This window comes from Dryas octopetala, chromosome 4 (genome assembly GCF_963921425.1).
Source record: "Dryas octopetala chromosome 4, drDryOcto1.1, whole genome shotgun sequence".
NCBI lineage: Eukaryota > Viridiplantae > Streptophyta > Magnoliopsida > Rosales > Rosaceae > Dryas > Dryas octopetala.
The window spans coordinates 19,832,562-19,850,985 of record NC_141369.1 but is presented as its reverse complement, the minus strand read 5'-3'; the positions used below and the strand labels follow the sequence as shown (position 1 = coordinate 19,850,985).

Genomic DNA, 18,424 nt, shown 5'->3' with positions numbered 1-18,424 from the left:
AATTTTGAGTCTCAACGCTAGGGATGTGATGGCTTTATATAGAGGTGTGCCAGCCAAAAAGCGAAGACGATGGAGCTCTTGGTACTCGCCAGAGTAGGTTGCTTCCGTACTCGCTGTGAATGTGTGCCGCGTGTAAAAAGATACTTTTTGAAATTCCAAAATTGTACGCAATGTGGATGGTAGAGGTAAAGGGAGTAAAGGGTATTCTTGGTTTTGTACTTTTGTACGTCAAGTTGTGTACCGTGTAGGACTGTAGGGTCTTCAGTCTTTATTGTGAGCCTTTTTTTCTTTTTTGGTGGTTAAGTTACTATCAACTCCCGGCCAAAAAAAAAAAGTTACTAAAAGCTAGTAATATTAATAAGCTGCTTCTCTCTATTTGGGCATGAAGTTATGGAAAATTTTATTTTAAAATTTTGTTTCTTATTATTTGTTTTCCTTTTTTTCATCTAAATTACTACATTTGAGTTGCATAGAGCTGGCAAATAAAGATGGAATTTTTAGATAGAATTGTAAGAGACTTTTTCTATCCCTCATTACTGGGATATAATCCATAATTTTCGATTTCCCAAAAGTTGAATAAGACAAGGATATGTTAATCAAGATTTCTTGAGTTGTATTAAATAACTATTAATCCTAGTCGGGAGTCGGGACAAATATTTTTTTTAATTACATTTGAGAAAATCAGGGACTTATTATAATCCTAATTCATTATGCTAAGCACCCTCCTCACTTGAACTAATTCAAAGACTTTATGCCAAATAATTGAACATTAACTCAGCATATTTCTTGTTGTTATGGCTTATAATCGGTTTAACTTATATATGTTATGAACTACAAACTTACAACTAATACTTTTCCGGTAAAATAAACATCTACTTGGTCTAGATAGGGTGTTAAATTTCGAAGTTTTCGGCGAAATTTCGTCGAAAATTTCGATTTTTGGGGGTGTCGAAATCGAAACACATATTTGCTAAAATTTCGGGATGATTTCGTCGAAATTTCGGCGAAATTTCGACGGTGCCCATAACCCATTGAATTTGAGATCTGGTATTCTGGTTTTGGAGCTGGGTTTTTGGCTTTTTGCAGAAAAATGGAGAGGTGGCAGAGGGGAGATCGAGGGAGAAAGAGGGGTGGCGGCAGGCGGCGGCAGGGGGAGATCGAGGGAGAGAGGCGCGACGGCAGGGGGAGATCGAGGGAGAGAGGCGACGCGGGCGACGGGGTGAGGGCAGGGGGCGACGGGCGACGGCAGAAAGGCGACGGGGCAAGGGCAGGGGGCGACAACGGCGGGAGTTGCAGAGAGAGAGAGAGAGAGAGAGAGAGAGAAGAAGAAGAAATGAAGAAAACAGATCTGGAGCAGTGGAGCCTCGGGGGAAAAGAAGAAAAAAGAAGAACAAAAAAGAAAAGAAAAAAAAGAAAAAGAAGAAAAAAAAGAAAAAGAAAAAAAAGAAAAAATAAAGAAAATAAAAATAAAAGGTTTAGGGTTGTTTGGGATTTGGGGCCTTTGGGTTAATTGTGAAGAAAAAAAATAGTTTGGAGTTTTGTTTGCCCATTTTGGAGTTTCGTTTAGTTATTTTTAAACCCTAAATTAGTAAATTATAATATATTTTTATATAAAAAATAATTTAAAGTACCCTAAAGGGCTTAAACCCTAGTATCATATACTATATCCTAAACAATATAGAATATATAGGGTTTAGTGTATATATTATAGAGTATAGATAATATACTAATTTCATTTTATACTAATTTTATTTAACAGTATTTGTCTCCAGCGTGCATTATATTTATCTTATATCACATGAAACCTACTATATAATTTGGTTTCTTCAATATTTTTTATCAATTTAGTAGATAATATGATAAATAAACATATGGTAAAGTTTCATTCAAAATTTCCATATTTTGATATCAATTTCCATCATTTCCGTCAAATTTTTGTCGAAATTTAAAAATCTTCGAAATTTCCGTCGAAATTTTCATCGAAATTTCCTCGAAACCCGAAATTTTATTCCTTGGGTCTAGATGCTAGCAACTTAAACAAGAAGATCATGTAATTTTACAAAGATTATCGAGAAATTAAAACAAAATATTTTAAAATCCTTTATTATGTAATACCAATTAAATAATAACTAAAATTATTAGTGTTTGAGAGCTCCTCTACCTATTTATTACTTATGTTAGTAAGTCAAGTCTAAGTTATTTGTGTGCGATTTGCGGCTCATTTGAGAATGTCTAGGTGTATGCGGCTCATTTGCGATTTGTGGCTCATTCAGCCCGTTCCCGTACCTACAGAGAATGTGATCCCCATCCTTGTTTCCAACCTCCAAACCCGCCCTACTCCGAACCCGCCCTATTAGTTAAATAAATTTTACTTTAAATACACATGGCATAACTAAAAATTAAAACTTCATATTTGACCAAAAAAATAGTCCAAAACTAGATCATAAATTCATATTATTTTACTTTGAAGGCACTAAGGCGTAAGGGTAGGGTATAGTGACTCAATTAGTAACCAAAAAAAAATATTATAAGTATATTCTCATATTAATAATACTATAAAATAAAAATATACATACCTTTAATTTAGAGCAGATTCAGAGACGGGAATTGCAATACCATTCCCGCCCCATCGTGCATTTCAAAAAATCTCTAAATCTGTCTCTATACTCACCGTGTTTGACTTAATTAGCCACGAATATCTAAATTCATAATTTTTTCACCGTCCCTTAATTAAAGGCCATGAGCCTTTAATTTCTTTTTCCGGTATCATATATTGTTTAGAATTAATTAATAAAAACACAGCACAACCGTCCTACCGAAATCTAACTGTGAATGTGTGATTTTGCATGACGCAATTGCATGTTGCGTCTCTGTTTAAGGGTTTAAGCTTACGTGAACACTGAAATCTTCATGCCCATGACGTTGAAAAATAAAAAAGTAGATAAATAATGCAGTATGCCAAAGACGAACGTGATGATATTTGACGTCTTCGCCCTCACTGTGGGTGCTAGGCTAGTCTTTGAATATATGGCCCATGCGGGCCATGCCTTTGAATTATTAAATTTCAAAACAATAACCAAGTTCTCAAGTTGGGTGGCATCGTTAAAGTTAAGTTTTGTACAATTATTTTGTTGGTTGAAAATTTTGCACATTTTCAATTGAAAAATGTTTGGCTCCTCAAGATGTAAGGCGTCATTCCAATTATTAATTTTAATGTACTTAATTTCTTACATCCAAATAAAATTTAAAATTTTTATTTTGTGATAAGTAAATATGCGTGAAGATACCGAATTGTGCCTCATACAACAATATTGTACGTGAAGATATCAAATATTTATAAATGTATAACTCATTTTTATATGATAAGTTATATATTTTTATGTAATTGACTAATTGGTACATATTTTGCTACAATCTATTTGGCATGTTAAAAATTTATTGTGTGAAAAGAGGACTGTACAACATTGTTAATAATGTAATCCTCTATTGTAATAAAATAACGATAATAACATCATCTCAAATTGTATTATTTGATGACCTATGGTATATTATGATGTTTATTTCTAGATGTTTCCTTTATGAGCTGTACGAACAAAATGAATATAAAATGATATACTTGACAAGCCATATCATTAAAATTTATAATATCATATTTGAAATATCATAATGTTTCTATTATTATTTACTGACAGGGGACAAATTGATTAACTTGGATACTGCCTTCCTTTTAGACATAAATTCAATTTAGACACATAATTATATATGTCATTTCAACAGGGTCCACGAATTTTAAAATATTTTAAATATACATCTGATTTATTATCTACATTGAAAAATAGACTTCCGTTCATCGATTTGTTGAGAGATCAGTTAAATGTCAGCTTGGTTTTTGCTGACAAAGATTAATTGGTGACGTGGCGCCAACTCAGCATATTTTTCCCGCCAAATGAGCGACACATGTCCACCTGACACGAGCCCACATACACATCATTTCTTTCCCGCTCGTCGAACACTTTTATGACCATTTAGTCTCCCAAAAACATCACGCTTTTCCCCAAATTTGAATATAAATCTCTCACCTGTGTTCGACGAGCGAGAAAGAGATGATGCGTTTGTGGGCCCGTGTCAGGAGTTAGGTGGACAAGTGTCACCGTGTGGCTCATTTGGCGGGAAAGATTTATTGAGATGGCGTCACGTCGGCAAGTAATTTCGGTTAGCAAAAACCAAGCTGACATTTAACTGATCTCTCAACGAATCAATGGACGGAAGTCCATTTTTCAATTTAGATAGTAAATTGGGTGTATATTTGAAATATTTTAAAATTCGTGGACCTCGTTAAAATGACATATATAGTTATGTGTCTAAATTAAATTTATGTCTTCCTTTTATATAATTTCAAAGACAAAATCTTATTTGACAATTATTCTAAACCCTTTTTTTATAATATTTTTGTCCAGGATACATTATTGACATCTCTTATATGTGTGTACCATGTGGGAGACATTGCAATTCTTTATTTAATTCCATTTATTTTCTCTTAATTTGTGCATACCTATTATTCTATCCTTTATTTCATCAGAATTCTTCTATTTTGTTATTCACTAATTATTAATATTTTTCTTGGGCAATATTCACTAACTTAATCCCTACATGGGGCACACATGCACCAAAATTATCTATTATCACCATGAGATTATCGGTGGAATCTATAATTATATATCCATTAATTATCATGAACACATACCCATACATGAGGCTATGACCCGGCCCAACCAATGTGAGACATCAGTAATATATTGTCATCATCTATAATTCTCCTTATATTTCCCTGGTCAATTCATCTTATGAATCGTCCTCTTGACTTTTTGATGCTCACAAAGGTATGTAGGGGTAGGTTCGGTTCGGTTACCGAACCGAGAACCCCAAACCGGCAACCGACCGGACCCCCCTCGGATGGCAGTTTTGGTTACCTAGACCGGAACCGAAATGCCGGTAAACCGGCACTCGGTCGGACCGGCATTTCGGGTCGGGTCGGCTCGGTATGGGCCTTGACCGGCTTGAGTTGAGAGAGAGAGAGAGAGAAGAGCTGCTCTTCGATTCGCAGAGAATCCGTCGGACTGGGTGGCTTCGATTCGCCGCCGTGGGGCGTCGCCGGCGTGAGGAAAGGTACCAGAGGGACCAGCTCGACGAGAAGAATAAGTTTTGGGTGGTGGGAAGTCGCGAAGCCGCCGGAGCACAGAGATCACCTGCAAAGGGCTCGGCTCTGCCCCAGCTCGAGTCGCCGCAATCCTTACTTTTCTGGAAAATCAAAACATATGGGCAAAGAGAGGAGGGAGAAGCGAGCATTTCGGAGGTGGTCTCGCCTCCATCAGTCGCCGGACGACAAAGATACCGCCGGTCAAAGGCACGGCGAGAGAGAGCGAGCGTGAGGTAGGGGAGAGAGAAAGGGAAAGTGAGAAATGAGAGTGTTGGCAGGAGAGAGGAGAAGATTAAAAAAAAAAACTCTGATTTTTAAGTTCCATTTGACCCAAAAAAGTTAAAAATCCATTAAAAATTTATACATTAGGGTATTTTGGGGTTTGGTTTGGGGTTTGGGTGGGGTTTAGGGTTTGGATTTTGGGGTTTGGGGTTTGGGGTTTGGGGTTTGGATTTTTTACTTTGTATTACATATGTTTTATAATTTATATAAAACATACTTTATATAATACATTTTAATACCCTAAATATTTATATAGACTATAATTATTAGTTATAGACTATTATCATATTACATCATACTAAACATTTCTATAGACTATGATTTTTAGTTATATACCAATTATAAATTATTGAATTATTATCAATTATATCGGTATAGGATATAATAAGCCTTATAAGGTATATGATTTAAAAATTTTAAAATACACAATAGGGTCTAGGGTATGGGATATAGGAATAGAATATAGAGTTTAGTATTCAGTTTATAGTTATATGGTATAAATTGTTTAGAATATAGTATAATATTAGTTTAAGGTATTTTTAATTAGTTTTTATATAGAAATTTATTATATAAATTATTAATTATAGGGTTTAGGGATTATAAATTTATATATATTTTATATAAATTATAAAAATGTATATAAATGTATTACAGAAAGGTATTTTAGGGTATAAAAATGTATAAAATTTAATATTTAAATTAAATGTTATATATATTCGGTTCGGTTCGGTAAACCGATGGTTCTAAGATCTGAGAACCTAAACCGGAACCGAATATACTGGTTCGGTTGACAAACCGATATCTCGGTACGGTTTTTCTCCGGTACGGTTATTTTCGGCATCGATTGGAACGGTTTCGGATACGGTCTCAGTTTTTCGGTCAAACCAACCCAGCCCTAAAGGTATGTCCCTTTGCAATTTTCGCCTCATTCAGTTATTTGTCAACATGTTTCTCGTGATTATAATCTTGTAGTTAAGTATGCATTTTTGTCTCCTAATTTCGATGTATGAGTAAAACAAAATGGCCATTCTTTATTTATAGTTATATGCATGCAATATCATCACATTCTAAACCATTAGTTGAATTTTAGTTATCAACAATTAAGTAGTGAAAATAAGTAAAGTAATGAGTTAAAATTAATTATGATAAATTTTGGATTCGATTCACTCTAATATAACAAAAATAACTATTATGGTTATAGGTGCAATCAAGATTCAAAGTATGTAAATAAATAACATGTGTTTAATCTCTTATTCAACGTCTTAAAATATGATAATTATTAATTGTATTAAAATATTAATTCATGGGTGCTTGAATTACACTTTTTCCCATAATGCTATTGTTTAGTAGTATCTATCTTCAATATTAGAAGAGGTCCTAAATTTAAATTTGGATCTCTTTCAACACTACTAGAATAGTAATTAGTTTGTAAAACAGGGTTTCTCCAACAATATCTGAATACAAGTGCATGTCGATATGCTATGATTTAAACAACTCTTCAACAGTGCATCATATATCAGTCCTCCAAGGTTGCAATATTTAACTTTGTGTGCTTGTTACAAAGTTGGGTTGAGAATTATGACAAACCAAGAGTTCAATGTTTTTAATATAAAAATAATAATATTAGATAATTGGTTGGATATAGATTAAATAAGGCACTTAGATATATAAAGTGCAGTTATCCTTATCATTTGCTATTTTAACCATCCCTAAATTACTGACATCCATTGTGTAATGCATTAAACATTGCTCGTGAAATTAGATATATCACGCGAGGCACTAATCAGCTAATGCATAATATTAAAATAGATATATGCGGAACTTTAGATCTTATGATAATGACGTTTACAATCAAAGTATCCCTTTTTAATTCCTTAAGATGGTTTTAGCTACTTATTTTTATAATTTTTATTTTTAGTGTTACACATAGGACTTCCATTGCCATTATTTCACTTAACAGCTCCTTCATTAAGTATTTATTACGGTAAAATAAAAAGAAAAAGTGAAGTCCCTATAATCTTAGTGAATACATGTCAAATGAATCATATTTTTAGGATACTTAACGGATTGTATACTTGTGTTGTTATGAATTTTATAACTATTTATTTATTTTCAATTTCATAAATTTTAAGATTGATTTTATTTAATGTTCAGCATTTAAAACGAAATGTAGCCATGTAGGTTAAAATTCAAGTAAAAACAAAATAACAGATTGTATTTTCAAACCAAGATAAAGTTCTATATTAGTGGGAAATTGGGAATTGAATATGAGTTTTAAAATCAGTGAAGAGAATGCAAGTAAAGTCGAATCTGAGGACATGCATGTATCTAGTCCAAGTTGTCTAATTAACCTTCTTCTAGCATTAGAATTATTTTATTATTTTATTATTTTGAGTCCCACTTTATATTATTTATGAGCTAGAACCACCAAGTTGGAACTTGGACCTCTCTATTAATGGAGAAAAATATAAACCCAACTTGAAAAACCAAGTATTACAGCATATTTCGTCTTTTGGTTAAAAGTTAAAACGAAGAATGCTTCCACTCTTTTTTGCATTTTTCTTTTTTTCTTTTTTCCAGTAATTTGTCTGCTTCACCTCACGTGACACTATGCTGGTTCAATTTAACAGCTTTTGGCAGGATGTGATGTGGGGCCCGCTGGTTGGTCCACTAGGCTATCATGCATCATTAAAGTCTAAAGGCCCACACTAGCCTTTGAGAACGACAATCTAATCGGGTGTAGTGCTGTCGTTTATGAATTATGTGATTCTAGGTTTGTGTAGGAGTGGGCGTAATAACCGGCGCACCAAAACACCGAACCAAACTAATCGTAAAAAAATTGAAAAAATACCGAGTTGACCAAAAAGTTAATATTGTAAGAGAAAATCAAACCAAACTGTATATGGATGATTCCGGTTCCGGTTTCATGCTCATTTTACCCGATTCAAATTGAACCAAACCGTATAATTTTTTTAAAATATAATTATATATTTTTATGTACACTTTTATACATTTTATACATTTTTATACATATTTTATACATTTTTATTTTTGACCCTAAAATATATTTTATATAACTCTATGAGTTTAATATTATATATATAATAATGTTTTAGTATATAATTTTAGTTATATCTTATATAATAAAATTAGTATATTCTATTTCTATATACTCTATAGTCTATAGTCTATATAATAATGTTTTATACATATAGAGTTATATATAAACTTAGTATAGTTAGTTATATATAACTATATAGTTAGTAACTTCGTATATATTGTATACATACTACAATAGGTATATATAACTATATAAGTAATATATAATTATAGTAGTATACTAGTATATACTATAGTAGTATATAGTTATATATATACTATACTCATTACTCTATAATAACTATATATAATCTTATATATAGTTATAACTTATAATTCAAATTTGTCCAAACCCCAAACGAAATCTCAATCTCTCCAAAAATGCCAATATGAATAATAACTCATTAAACCCAGAACTGTAGTGAAGAACCAAACCGAACCGCACCGCACTTTGAATAGTTTGGTTTGATTTGATTTTTCTCCTTCTTTTTCGGTTTTTAGCACCGAACCGCACCGTATAGGAACGTCCGGTGCGGCGCACAGTTTCGGGGGTGAACCGGGCCGAACCGCAACGCGCCCACCCCTAGATTTGTGTCAACTGTCAAGTATAATTAAGCTTAATTTTCTTTACCGGAATAATTAAGATTTAATTTGTTTTATTTAATTGAATCTGAGATTCTGAAACAATGTATTTACTAACAAATTATCAATACATAGTGTAGTAGTAGTAGTAGACTTCAACAATACTTCAATGCCTTGGATTAGAAGAGTTTGTGTCGTGAATAAGCCAACACTCAACTTTCTCTTGGCTCTCAACTGAAAATCCACCAAAATCAAAACCGTACACAAAGTTTGTGTGGCCTTGTACCGAGCGAGCTTGAAGTGGGAGTGGGAAGCGTCGGCTGTCGTACACAAAGCTTGAGGTTTGAAAGAATAGCATGTATATCAGGAGTATTTTTGTTCAAAAATAGCTAAAAGAGTCAAAATAGATTAAATTTGTGACTGAGAGTCAAAAAAGTAAGTATGATATTAAAAAGAATTATTTCACAAAAATTTCCTTTGAAAAAATAATTCATACTTCATGGGAAAATGGTCACAAAAAGAAGAAAGTGAGGCTATCCACCCAATTTGGGTTTAATTTTCCTTCCCATGAGAAAGCATGAATTACTAGCTTTTCAATAACAAATTGCCCCTGTGACTAGGGCTGCTGGATTTTTTTTAATCAAAATACCAAAAATTATAACAAACTAAGTAAACAACATGCATCTTAAAATTTATAGATTAAAACAAACAATATAGATTTAATTACTCTAAGTAAAAAACATGCATCTTAAATTTTTTAGATTATAATAAATTCAACCAATGTATATTTTTTAAGATGCATGTTTTTTACTTAGAGTAATTATTCGAATCGATCGGTGTTTTTTCTGTCTTTTTCGATTTCGAGTAAATCAAATCGCACTGTCAATACCATTAATCGAATCCAACTGAACTCGAAAATGTTGACAACCAAAAGTTGTTTATTTGGTGACAATTCTATTATGTGGCATCCCTCCTTTTTCGGTTTAATAGTAAGTCTTGGTCAATCAATTCGGTAACCGAACCGATTTTGTCTTTATCTATTATAATTGAAAATATCAATTATATTACAAACATTTATCTATAAATATATACAATAAATAAGGGTAAACCGAAAAGCTTAATAATTTTTGTTTCTATTACTAAACAAATCAAACATAAAAATGAAAATAAAAATAAATTCATTTTTCAATATTACTAAACATATTAATGAAAATCTTGTATTCTCTTTTCTCTAAAAATGCATAGAATTTGATTTTCTAAAAAATTGAATTTCACAAACCAAACGGGCGTTTGTGTAATTACCCGTCGGTCACCACCGACCACGTGTGAGGACATGTGATTTAATAGGCCCGAAAACGCCTTTTCCGTGCAGAAAATGAAATGTCATATGGAAAAGACGTGCATGAGGATTGATTGAGTTGCAGTTAACCAACCACGTGTTCAAAATTCACTAATATTTTGACACAATAATCAATGGGGGTGTCAGCAGTGTTAAGTACTAGATGGACACAAACTTTTTTCTGTCTTTGCATCGTTTTCTTCCTCCTAATATAGTAATATCCGATGGTTTCTTTCTTTTTGGATTTTTTTTTTTTTTAATAATGCAGGGATGAGATTAGTGTAGGATACAATCATACAAGATAGTTTTTGAACCAGAACCAGAACAAGAAACAGAAATGGAATCAGAATTTCAAAATGAGATGGACCAATTTGCTTAGGGAATGGCATGCGCTATGAATGTACTAAGTGTAGCCGTGTAGGCCTAAAGTAACCTTTTAAAGAAAATATTGGGCTGGACTACCGTCCATTCACTGATCATATAGTGTTGGAACGCCAATATCTTTGCATTTATCCACATTTTCCATCCAGAAAAATTTCCATGGGACAGTTCTGTACGTATGAAAGAGATAATATAAAAATATATAAAATTGTCTCATATAAGTTTTTCTTATGTGATGAACAGATGGCGTAGAGATTTATGCAACAGCTTGATGGTTGCAAATTTAAGAATAGCAAGTTTTGATTTCTACTAGTCAAAGGATTTGGTGCAGAATATGGCACTATTGCATATCAAATTGAAGGAAACGGCGGACGAGTGCAACTCACCACTAATACCGTGACATATGGGCTTTTTCGGGCATCCGAGGTCGTTTAGGGCCTCAAAACATCATTTTGAGTTTTCGAACATTTTATTTATTTTTATCTTTATTTTATTTGGGTTTGTTATTACCGGTGAGCCTTAATTATATAGTTGTTTACTTTCATATTTATCAATTTTATAAAACGAGGGTTTCTCTCAATTCTCTGATGGACTCTAGAATATCTTGCTCAAGTTTACGCTGGTAATCCTTTTGGTTACTTTCACTGCGTCATCATGCGCACTAATTCTTGAATGGGGCATGCCTACGGGGGATTCTTTTACAATGATGTGGGCTCCGTCTTATTGTGAGACCCACCTCATTGTGAGATATTGTGACATAAGACATGTCTCATGGAAGAATCTCTCCAATTATCACCAACAAGGCCCAATTTCAAGATATGGGTTCTCAAAACCGTACGAGAAAGAGACTCAACCATTAACTCACAAATGGACTGCTGCTTGGTATAACGCTTCTTTGTTATACTGGTCAGGGCCAGGCTTACCTTATGGACCAGTTTGAACTATGACCCATTTAAATGCAGGCCAAGAATCGCTGCAGCGTTGCCTATTGAACCTGAAGCTTCTTTTAAAGCCCACATATCTGTTTTATGGGCCTTAAGAGGCTTCACTGATTTTTTATTTTTTGGAGTAATGAATTTTATGAGATTAAATTTTGCTATTTTATTATGTAAGAGGTTTGGTGGGGAAGATGAAAGAAGGCCAATGATTGAGAGGAAAGATCAATATATATATTTGTTTTAGTTGAAAAATGAATGTATTGAGAATGAAGTGAACCTGGTTGTTAAAATCTTTGAAGTGGGGTATGAAGATATCATATCATAGAGTTGAATGCTGTGAACATGACTGTATGAGTCTTTTAAGTCCATGATAAAATTAGCTTTGGCAAGCTTGCAAGAATAGGACCAACCTGAGACAAATCAATCTCTATCTAACTTCCAACATCAAGAAAAAGACATGTTGTGGGGACTGAGATATTAGTAAAAAGAAGAGCTGTCCATGCCACTAGCTTTGAATGACTCCTGTATATTGTTCTATATATATATATATATATATATATATCAATTTCTAAGGTTATTGGTTAGACCTTCTTGTAGGCCCCATGGTAGCTGGGGAGGGAGATATGTAACCATTGAGGCAATGGTCATCAATTTCATGATGGTTTTGATGACGCTAGCCATTCGCATTCCAAGTACAACTAGCTAGGGAATCTCTCCATGGAAACAACCAAAAAATAAAGTACAAGTAAGAAAAAGGTGAGAATTTCTAATCTAATCATTGTTAACTATTTGATATACATTGTTAATCAATTCTTTAATAGTTTAAGCTTTAGGTTTACTAAGAAGAGTATTAGTATTACCTGTCCAAAGAAACTCAATATTGATATTTTAAGTTATTAAGATCTAATGATTGTATGATGTTTATTAATCATATAGCTCTGCAGAGTTATGGCCGACTCATTACTCATATAAGTAAGTCACATATTTGTGAGTTAATGTAGTACAATATAGTTTTATTCTACAATTGATTTTAACTGTTCTTAATAATTTTATTGTGAGTTTGTAATTTGGAAAGATGTCAATCAACCTCGAGCCCACTTCAGAATAAAGATTATCTCATGTCGGAGACAGTAGACATCCTTTTAGCTGGAAAGAAAATGAAATTCTGATCAATGAATAATATTATACAATAATATGGGAGGCACATCATGTGAGTCATGCACGTGCACATCAGCACATGCATGCCATTATATATTTGATTGCACCTCGATCTAAGGCTCTAATTGGGACCACACTAATCTAACTATCTGAGTACTTAGGCTCGACATATGCTTATAGAGTTATAGGCATTTAGGCAGACCACCAACATATGGGGAGGAAAGACAATCTTTAGGCCATAACCAAACTATGAAGTGCTCTGCTTCTGCTAAGTGCATCATACCATTATGGCTGGCTTCAATTGGTGGATGATGATCACTAGAATCACATCAGATGGGTCTGTTGGTTTCATAATTGTCAGACTCATTTTCTAATAATTTAAGTTTATAGGGTAAGTGACTATCTAATATAATATTAGAGCTTTATTTGTACAAGTTATTGGATTTTAAACCTCAAATCATCACTCTCCACTTCTTTGTTGGTTTGCACGGTGTAGGATGAAGCTGCACCTATATGTTTTTTTCTTTTTCTATTTGTTTACGTGCAAAATGAGACTCTATGAAAGAGAGTGTAAGTTTGATGAACATTATTAATTTATTCATTTATAAGCTTTTGGGGTGTGGTTATCTAACTAACCCACTTTACATAGCCAAAATGTTCAACGTTTTAACTTAATTAGGAAGACCAATCATTAAACTTGATGATACATTTGAAACAAGAAAATAAAAGCTTCTACAGGGAAATAGTACTGAGGAGATAGATATCATCCTAGTGGGCAGTTGTTGACTTGATAATCAATATGCTACAAATACACACGCACAACTTGTATGCTTGACTCCACAGGCAGTGAAAAAAGCACCAATTTTATCAGATTTTGAAGAGTGTCCATGTTCATATTCATCGACCCTAAGACAATTAATGGGAGTCGAAGCCAAATGATTCAACAAAGGATATGTCATGCAAGCCATGTGTCCCTGAGGTCTTATTATGTCAAGGTAATATGGAGTTACAGATAAAAGGGTATCCTAATATCAGCAGGTAGTTGGCTTGCTTTTATTTTGATTCCGAGACCACTTCTTTCAATTACTTGCAGCTTGACTAAAGAACAAGATAAAGCTTGAGAAGTAGTGGTACAGGAATTCTTTTTGATGCTCACCTTTGAAAACAACAGGTAATAATTAAACACACCAATATATGAGAACATGTTTAAGTACTGTACATTACTTCAAATTTTTTCTTTGTTCATTTATTTATTTCCAGTTTCACCATATACTTACAGTGACAGATATGAACTTCATATATTGTCATGATAGTAGAGTGTGAGCACAGAACACCAGCATGAGCTTAAGGGTGCATACAAGGAAACACTTCAGGAACCATCAGTATCCATTAAAAAATTGAGGCAACCTTTTATAAGAAATATGCCTGTATTTATACATACATGTTTATTGGACATAAAATAGTTTCTTACTTTTTGGTAGAGTCAAAAACTCAAACCAGAAAGTTACACAATTAGTCTTGTGTCCATTCAACGCCTGACTGAGATGTTTGAACTCTTGCAATAGTTGTCCATTGGCATTACATAGGTGTGAGCAAGAAATGTTCAAATATTCAACATAACGGCTTTTCCACCTTGAAATAATCTTGTTAAATAAGTCAGGGACCATAGAGATCAGATAAGCATGAATACTCGGTTGATCATTAACCTGTTAACATCAGAAAATGCAATACGGCCATTAAAGTTAATATGATAGGGACACTTAATGGCATCATCAGGGATTCAACAAAGCTATTTGTATATATCAAAATGACAATTATCATAAGAGCATCAGAGTCCGGACTGTTGACAGCATTAAAAGAAGGCATAATGGCCTATATCTAGCAGATGATATGAGCCACAACAATAGTGCACAACAAGAATATATGTGGCCAACCCCTTGTAGCAGGGAGAAGCTTGTGACCATTCACTTTCTAGGGAGAGGGCAATGAAGATAAGGTAGGAAATGAACTCATTAGTTCAACCCAAATAACCATATAGCCCCTGATTTTGACAGCCATAAAACATTAAAGAATCCACTACAGTTCACACAATTTCTTTTAACAAAAAGTAATTCTTTAACAAGTCACAGCATAATTCTTTGTATCCTTTAACAAGTCGCACCATAATTATTTGTTTACTAATTTCAGTCTTGGAAAACAATAAATCAAGTATAAGAAAAGGGGTTGAAATGACTTACTCATCTTGCCACTTAAAGTATCATTGGTTGCACCTCCTCCACTTAAAGGTCCAGTGCTGATGCCAGTTGGTGCCATCATCTGACTCTGTTGTAGAGGCTGGGAGCCAAATCTGAACATATTCATAGGCTGCAAGACAAATTGGATAGATAAAAATGAAGATCATTTCAGTTAGAAAACCATGAGAAATTTTCATGTCAAATAAGACAAAGAACACAAACCTGAGACATAGTCTGCATATGATGGAATCCCATGAGACGTGCATATTGCTCCTGAAACGAGGGGTTTTGCATCTGGTTATGATAATCAACTGGATTAAGAACTGGTGCTTGGCACATTACAGCCTGGTTTGCTGTTGGAGCCACAGTCATGCACTGATCAACAAGAGGGACCCTAGGTAAATGCATTGGATTGTGCATAGAAGGCAAGACAGGTGAACCCATTCCCATGCCCATTCGGGACATATAGTGCTGTACTCCTGGAAACATCATTGGTGCCATCCCACTTCCCATCCACATTACCTAAAGCACCAAGAAAAATTGTTAGTGGCTTGAGCTACAAGCAATAGGACTAGTTTTGGTTTTATGAGCTTCTATTACACCTGAAGTTGCAGCTGAAGAGACTTCAAGTATTCAATTGCCTCATCCAACATTGATGCTTTATCTGTCTGCAAAGTAAGGACCAAATCTGTCACAAGACTCGCAACTATTTAAGATTGGATGAAAATTAGAAGACTATAAGAGAAAAGAAAAAAATTATTAGATAGTAAGAATTGAATGGCTTAAGAAAGTAAACCTTATTAGAATGAGGTATGAGCTCTTGCAATGCTCTCATTTTCTCATTGATCCGATCTCTTCTTCTCTGCACCAATAAACAAGTTATACCAAAAAGAACAAAAAATTTCAAAACTTTTAAATGCTAGGGAACTCCCAAAGTCCTACCCTTTCTGAGAGATTATGGACTTCAGCAGCACGGCTCCTCCTGGATGATCCTGATCGTTGTGCTGGCTTGTTTCCCGCAGCTGATTCAAGTTCAGCAGCCTAAAATATGTAGAGGATATTCCTCAGGGCACAAAATCAGTGATGTTACAAGAAGTCATGTGTGAGAGAGAAGGGTTTACCTCACTTTGGCACTCTGAGTCCTCTGCATCTCTACCCTTTCTTTTGTTGCTATTGACAACATTAGACTGTTTTCCTCTGCCAAAACTACTACCAGAACCAGCAGAAGACGAAGTAAGAGTTGGGTCAAGTGTGTCTGTTTTCCCTCCCTCACTCTGAGGCATTATCTTTTGAACATTATCATAGAAGAGTCCAGTAGATAAACCAGTAGTCCCATCACCATTGCTCGAAACCCGGCTCACATCAAGGTCATTTAGAACTTGGTTGCTACCAGAGAAACTCGACCCAACGGTCATTACTGAACACTCTCTGACCTCTCCTTGGGTTAAATTTCCAGACTCTTTCCCTCTTGATTGTCCTCTGGAAGATCCTATATCACCTTTGGATGGGGTTGAAAATTGAGCATAATTAACTATTTTCCCCAAGCCTCCTAGATTTTGATTCTTCTCAGTTGAATTACTGTATTGATATCTTGGAGGAGGCATTGGATTTCCTTGATATCCCACATCAACAGAGGACTTAACATTAGGTTGGGGGGTAGTGGAAACAAGATGGGTGGCATCAGAAGCACCAAACTTAACATACTTTTCTTCTTCAAATTGTTTGATTGGCTTCTCAATCTCAATTGGATCACAGGAAGGCAATTCAGAAAAAAAATGGGAACAGAACTCTTTATCGAATGAATCTTCTAGTGAGTAGTGGATCAGGGAGACTGTGTCATCATCTTGAGTCAAATTGCTTGAGTTCCCATATAACCCACCAACCCTTATTGCTTGTTGGTCATGTTTCTGAACTTGTCTTGACTCATTTGGATTAAGGTTCGGTTTTCGATGTGTTTGGCTGTTCAAAACTACCTGTCCATTTCTCCATAAGAGCTCTACTAGTTCATGGTCTGGCCTGTAAAAATTGCCAGTGCCACCCAAATCAATATAGTTTAACAAGTATAAATATTATTCTTCTTTTCTCTATTTTTTTCTTCTTCAAAGAAATTCAGTAAAGTAATCTGACAATAACTTTGAGAATACATAGATATAGAGAGTACAGACCCCATGAATTTCTTTTGGTTGGTCAAAGGGAGATCACCCTCAAAGTTGCAATCAGGAATGCAAGAATTCATGTCTGACCAGACAGAAAGTCCTGTAAAACAAGAAAGAAGACAGATTTAGATATTTATAATGATTGATTGATCGATAAACATAAGCAGAATCTCTGATATCCCAACTAGAAGAAAACACCTTAAAAAACTAATTGGTTAGTTAGTCAACCGACTAACTAATTTATTAACTAAACAATTGCATACCCAATATGGAACCATCCTATAAAAGTATAAATGGAATAGGAGAAGCAATGAAGTGAAGCCCCGATATAGAACTACAAAGTTTATCAGAAAGCAAAGTGTTTATTTTTTTATTGCCATTAATATAATTGTTTTCTACACCACATAAATTTACAGATTAAAATATTAAGAGCCCCAAATTAGGCTCTTCAACATTAAAAAATTGAGAGACAGAGGCCATGAGAACCAAGAATAAAATAATCCAAAAAATAGGCAATTACTTGAGAAAAATCAACTAAAAAACAACAGTTTAAAAAACAAATACAGGAGCTAGAGACATCATTCACCACTTAAGGGAAGAATACTATTAAAAAAATGGAAAAAAAAGAAAGAAAGATAAGGACATGAAAAATTGCTCTGCTTTTCTACAAGAAGAAACCCAAAAGAGAAGTCTTTTGATGAATAGAAACCCAGATGGAAAATGAATAAAAAATAACACCCAGAAGCAGAAAAAGGAATAGAAAAGCACGCCTGATCAAAGCAAGTTGACTTCTCTTGAACTGGAAATTGAAAGCCTACAAGTCTCTCTCTCTCTGTGAGAGGCTGTGAGCTGAGCTAGGAGAGCAACAAGAAACTGAGAATGGAATGAACCAATGAGTCTTTAACAACACCAAGTTAGAAGGACAGGGGCTTGGCACAGAGGGCAGAGCATAGATTGGCTAGTAACATAGTAGAGCTTCATATTTCTACAGTAACGCATGGAAGCTCTCCACGTGGCACTTGCTGAATTGTGGTGTGCTGTGAAAGTGAGGCTAATGT

The 18,424-nt window shown here is 34.3% G+C and overlaps 1 protein-coding gene across 2 annotated transcripts; it reads right to left on the bottom strand.

Annotated features, from left to right (window-relative positions):
• Positions 1-14,344: 14,344 nt before the first annotated feature.
• LOC147287825 (transcription factor PIF4-like) lies at positions 14,345-18,424 on the bottom strand. 2 transcript variants are annotated; one of them, XM_086242005.1, is made up of 9 exons: positions 18,137-18,424; positions 17,376-17,466; positions 16,332-17,226; positions 16,153-16,251; positions 16,007-16,072; positions 15,813-15,878; positions 15,433-15,732; positions 15,214-15,340; positions 14,345-14,682 (listed from the first exon to the last, which is right to left on the bottom strand). In XM_086242005.1, the coding sequence occupies exons 2-9, from the start codon at positions 17,444-17,446 to the stop codon at positions 14,678-14,680; spliced, it is 1,629 nt and encodes a 542-aa protein (XP_086098131.1). In that variant the 5' UTR covers positions 17,447-17,466; positions 18,137-18,424; the 3' UTR covers positions 14,345-14,677. The 2 variants fall into 2 exon arrangements, with proteins under 2 accessions (XP_086098131.1, XP_086098132.1); XM_086242006.1 differs by lacking the exon at positions 18,137-18,424 and adding an exon at positions 17,630-17,654.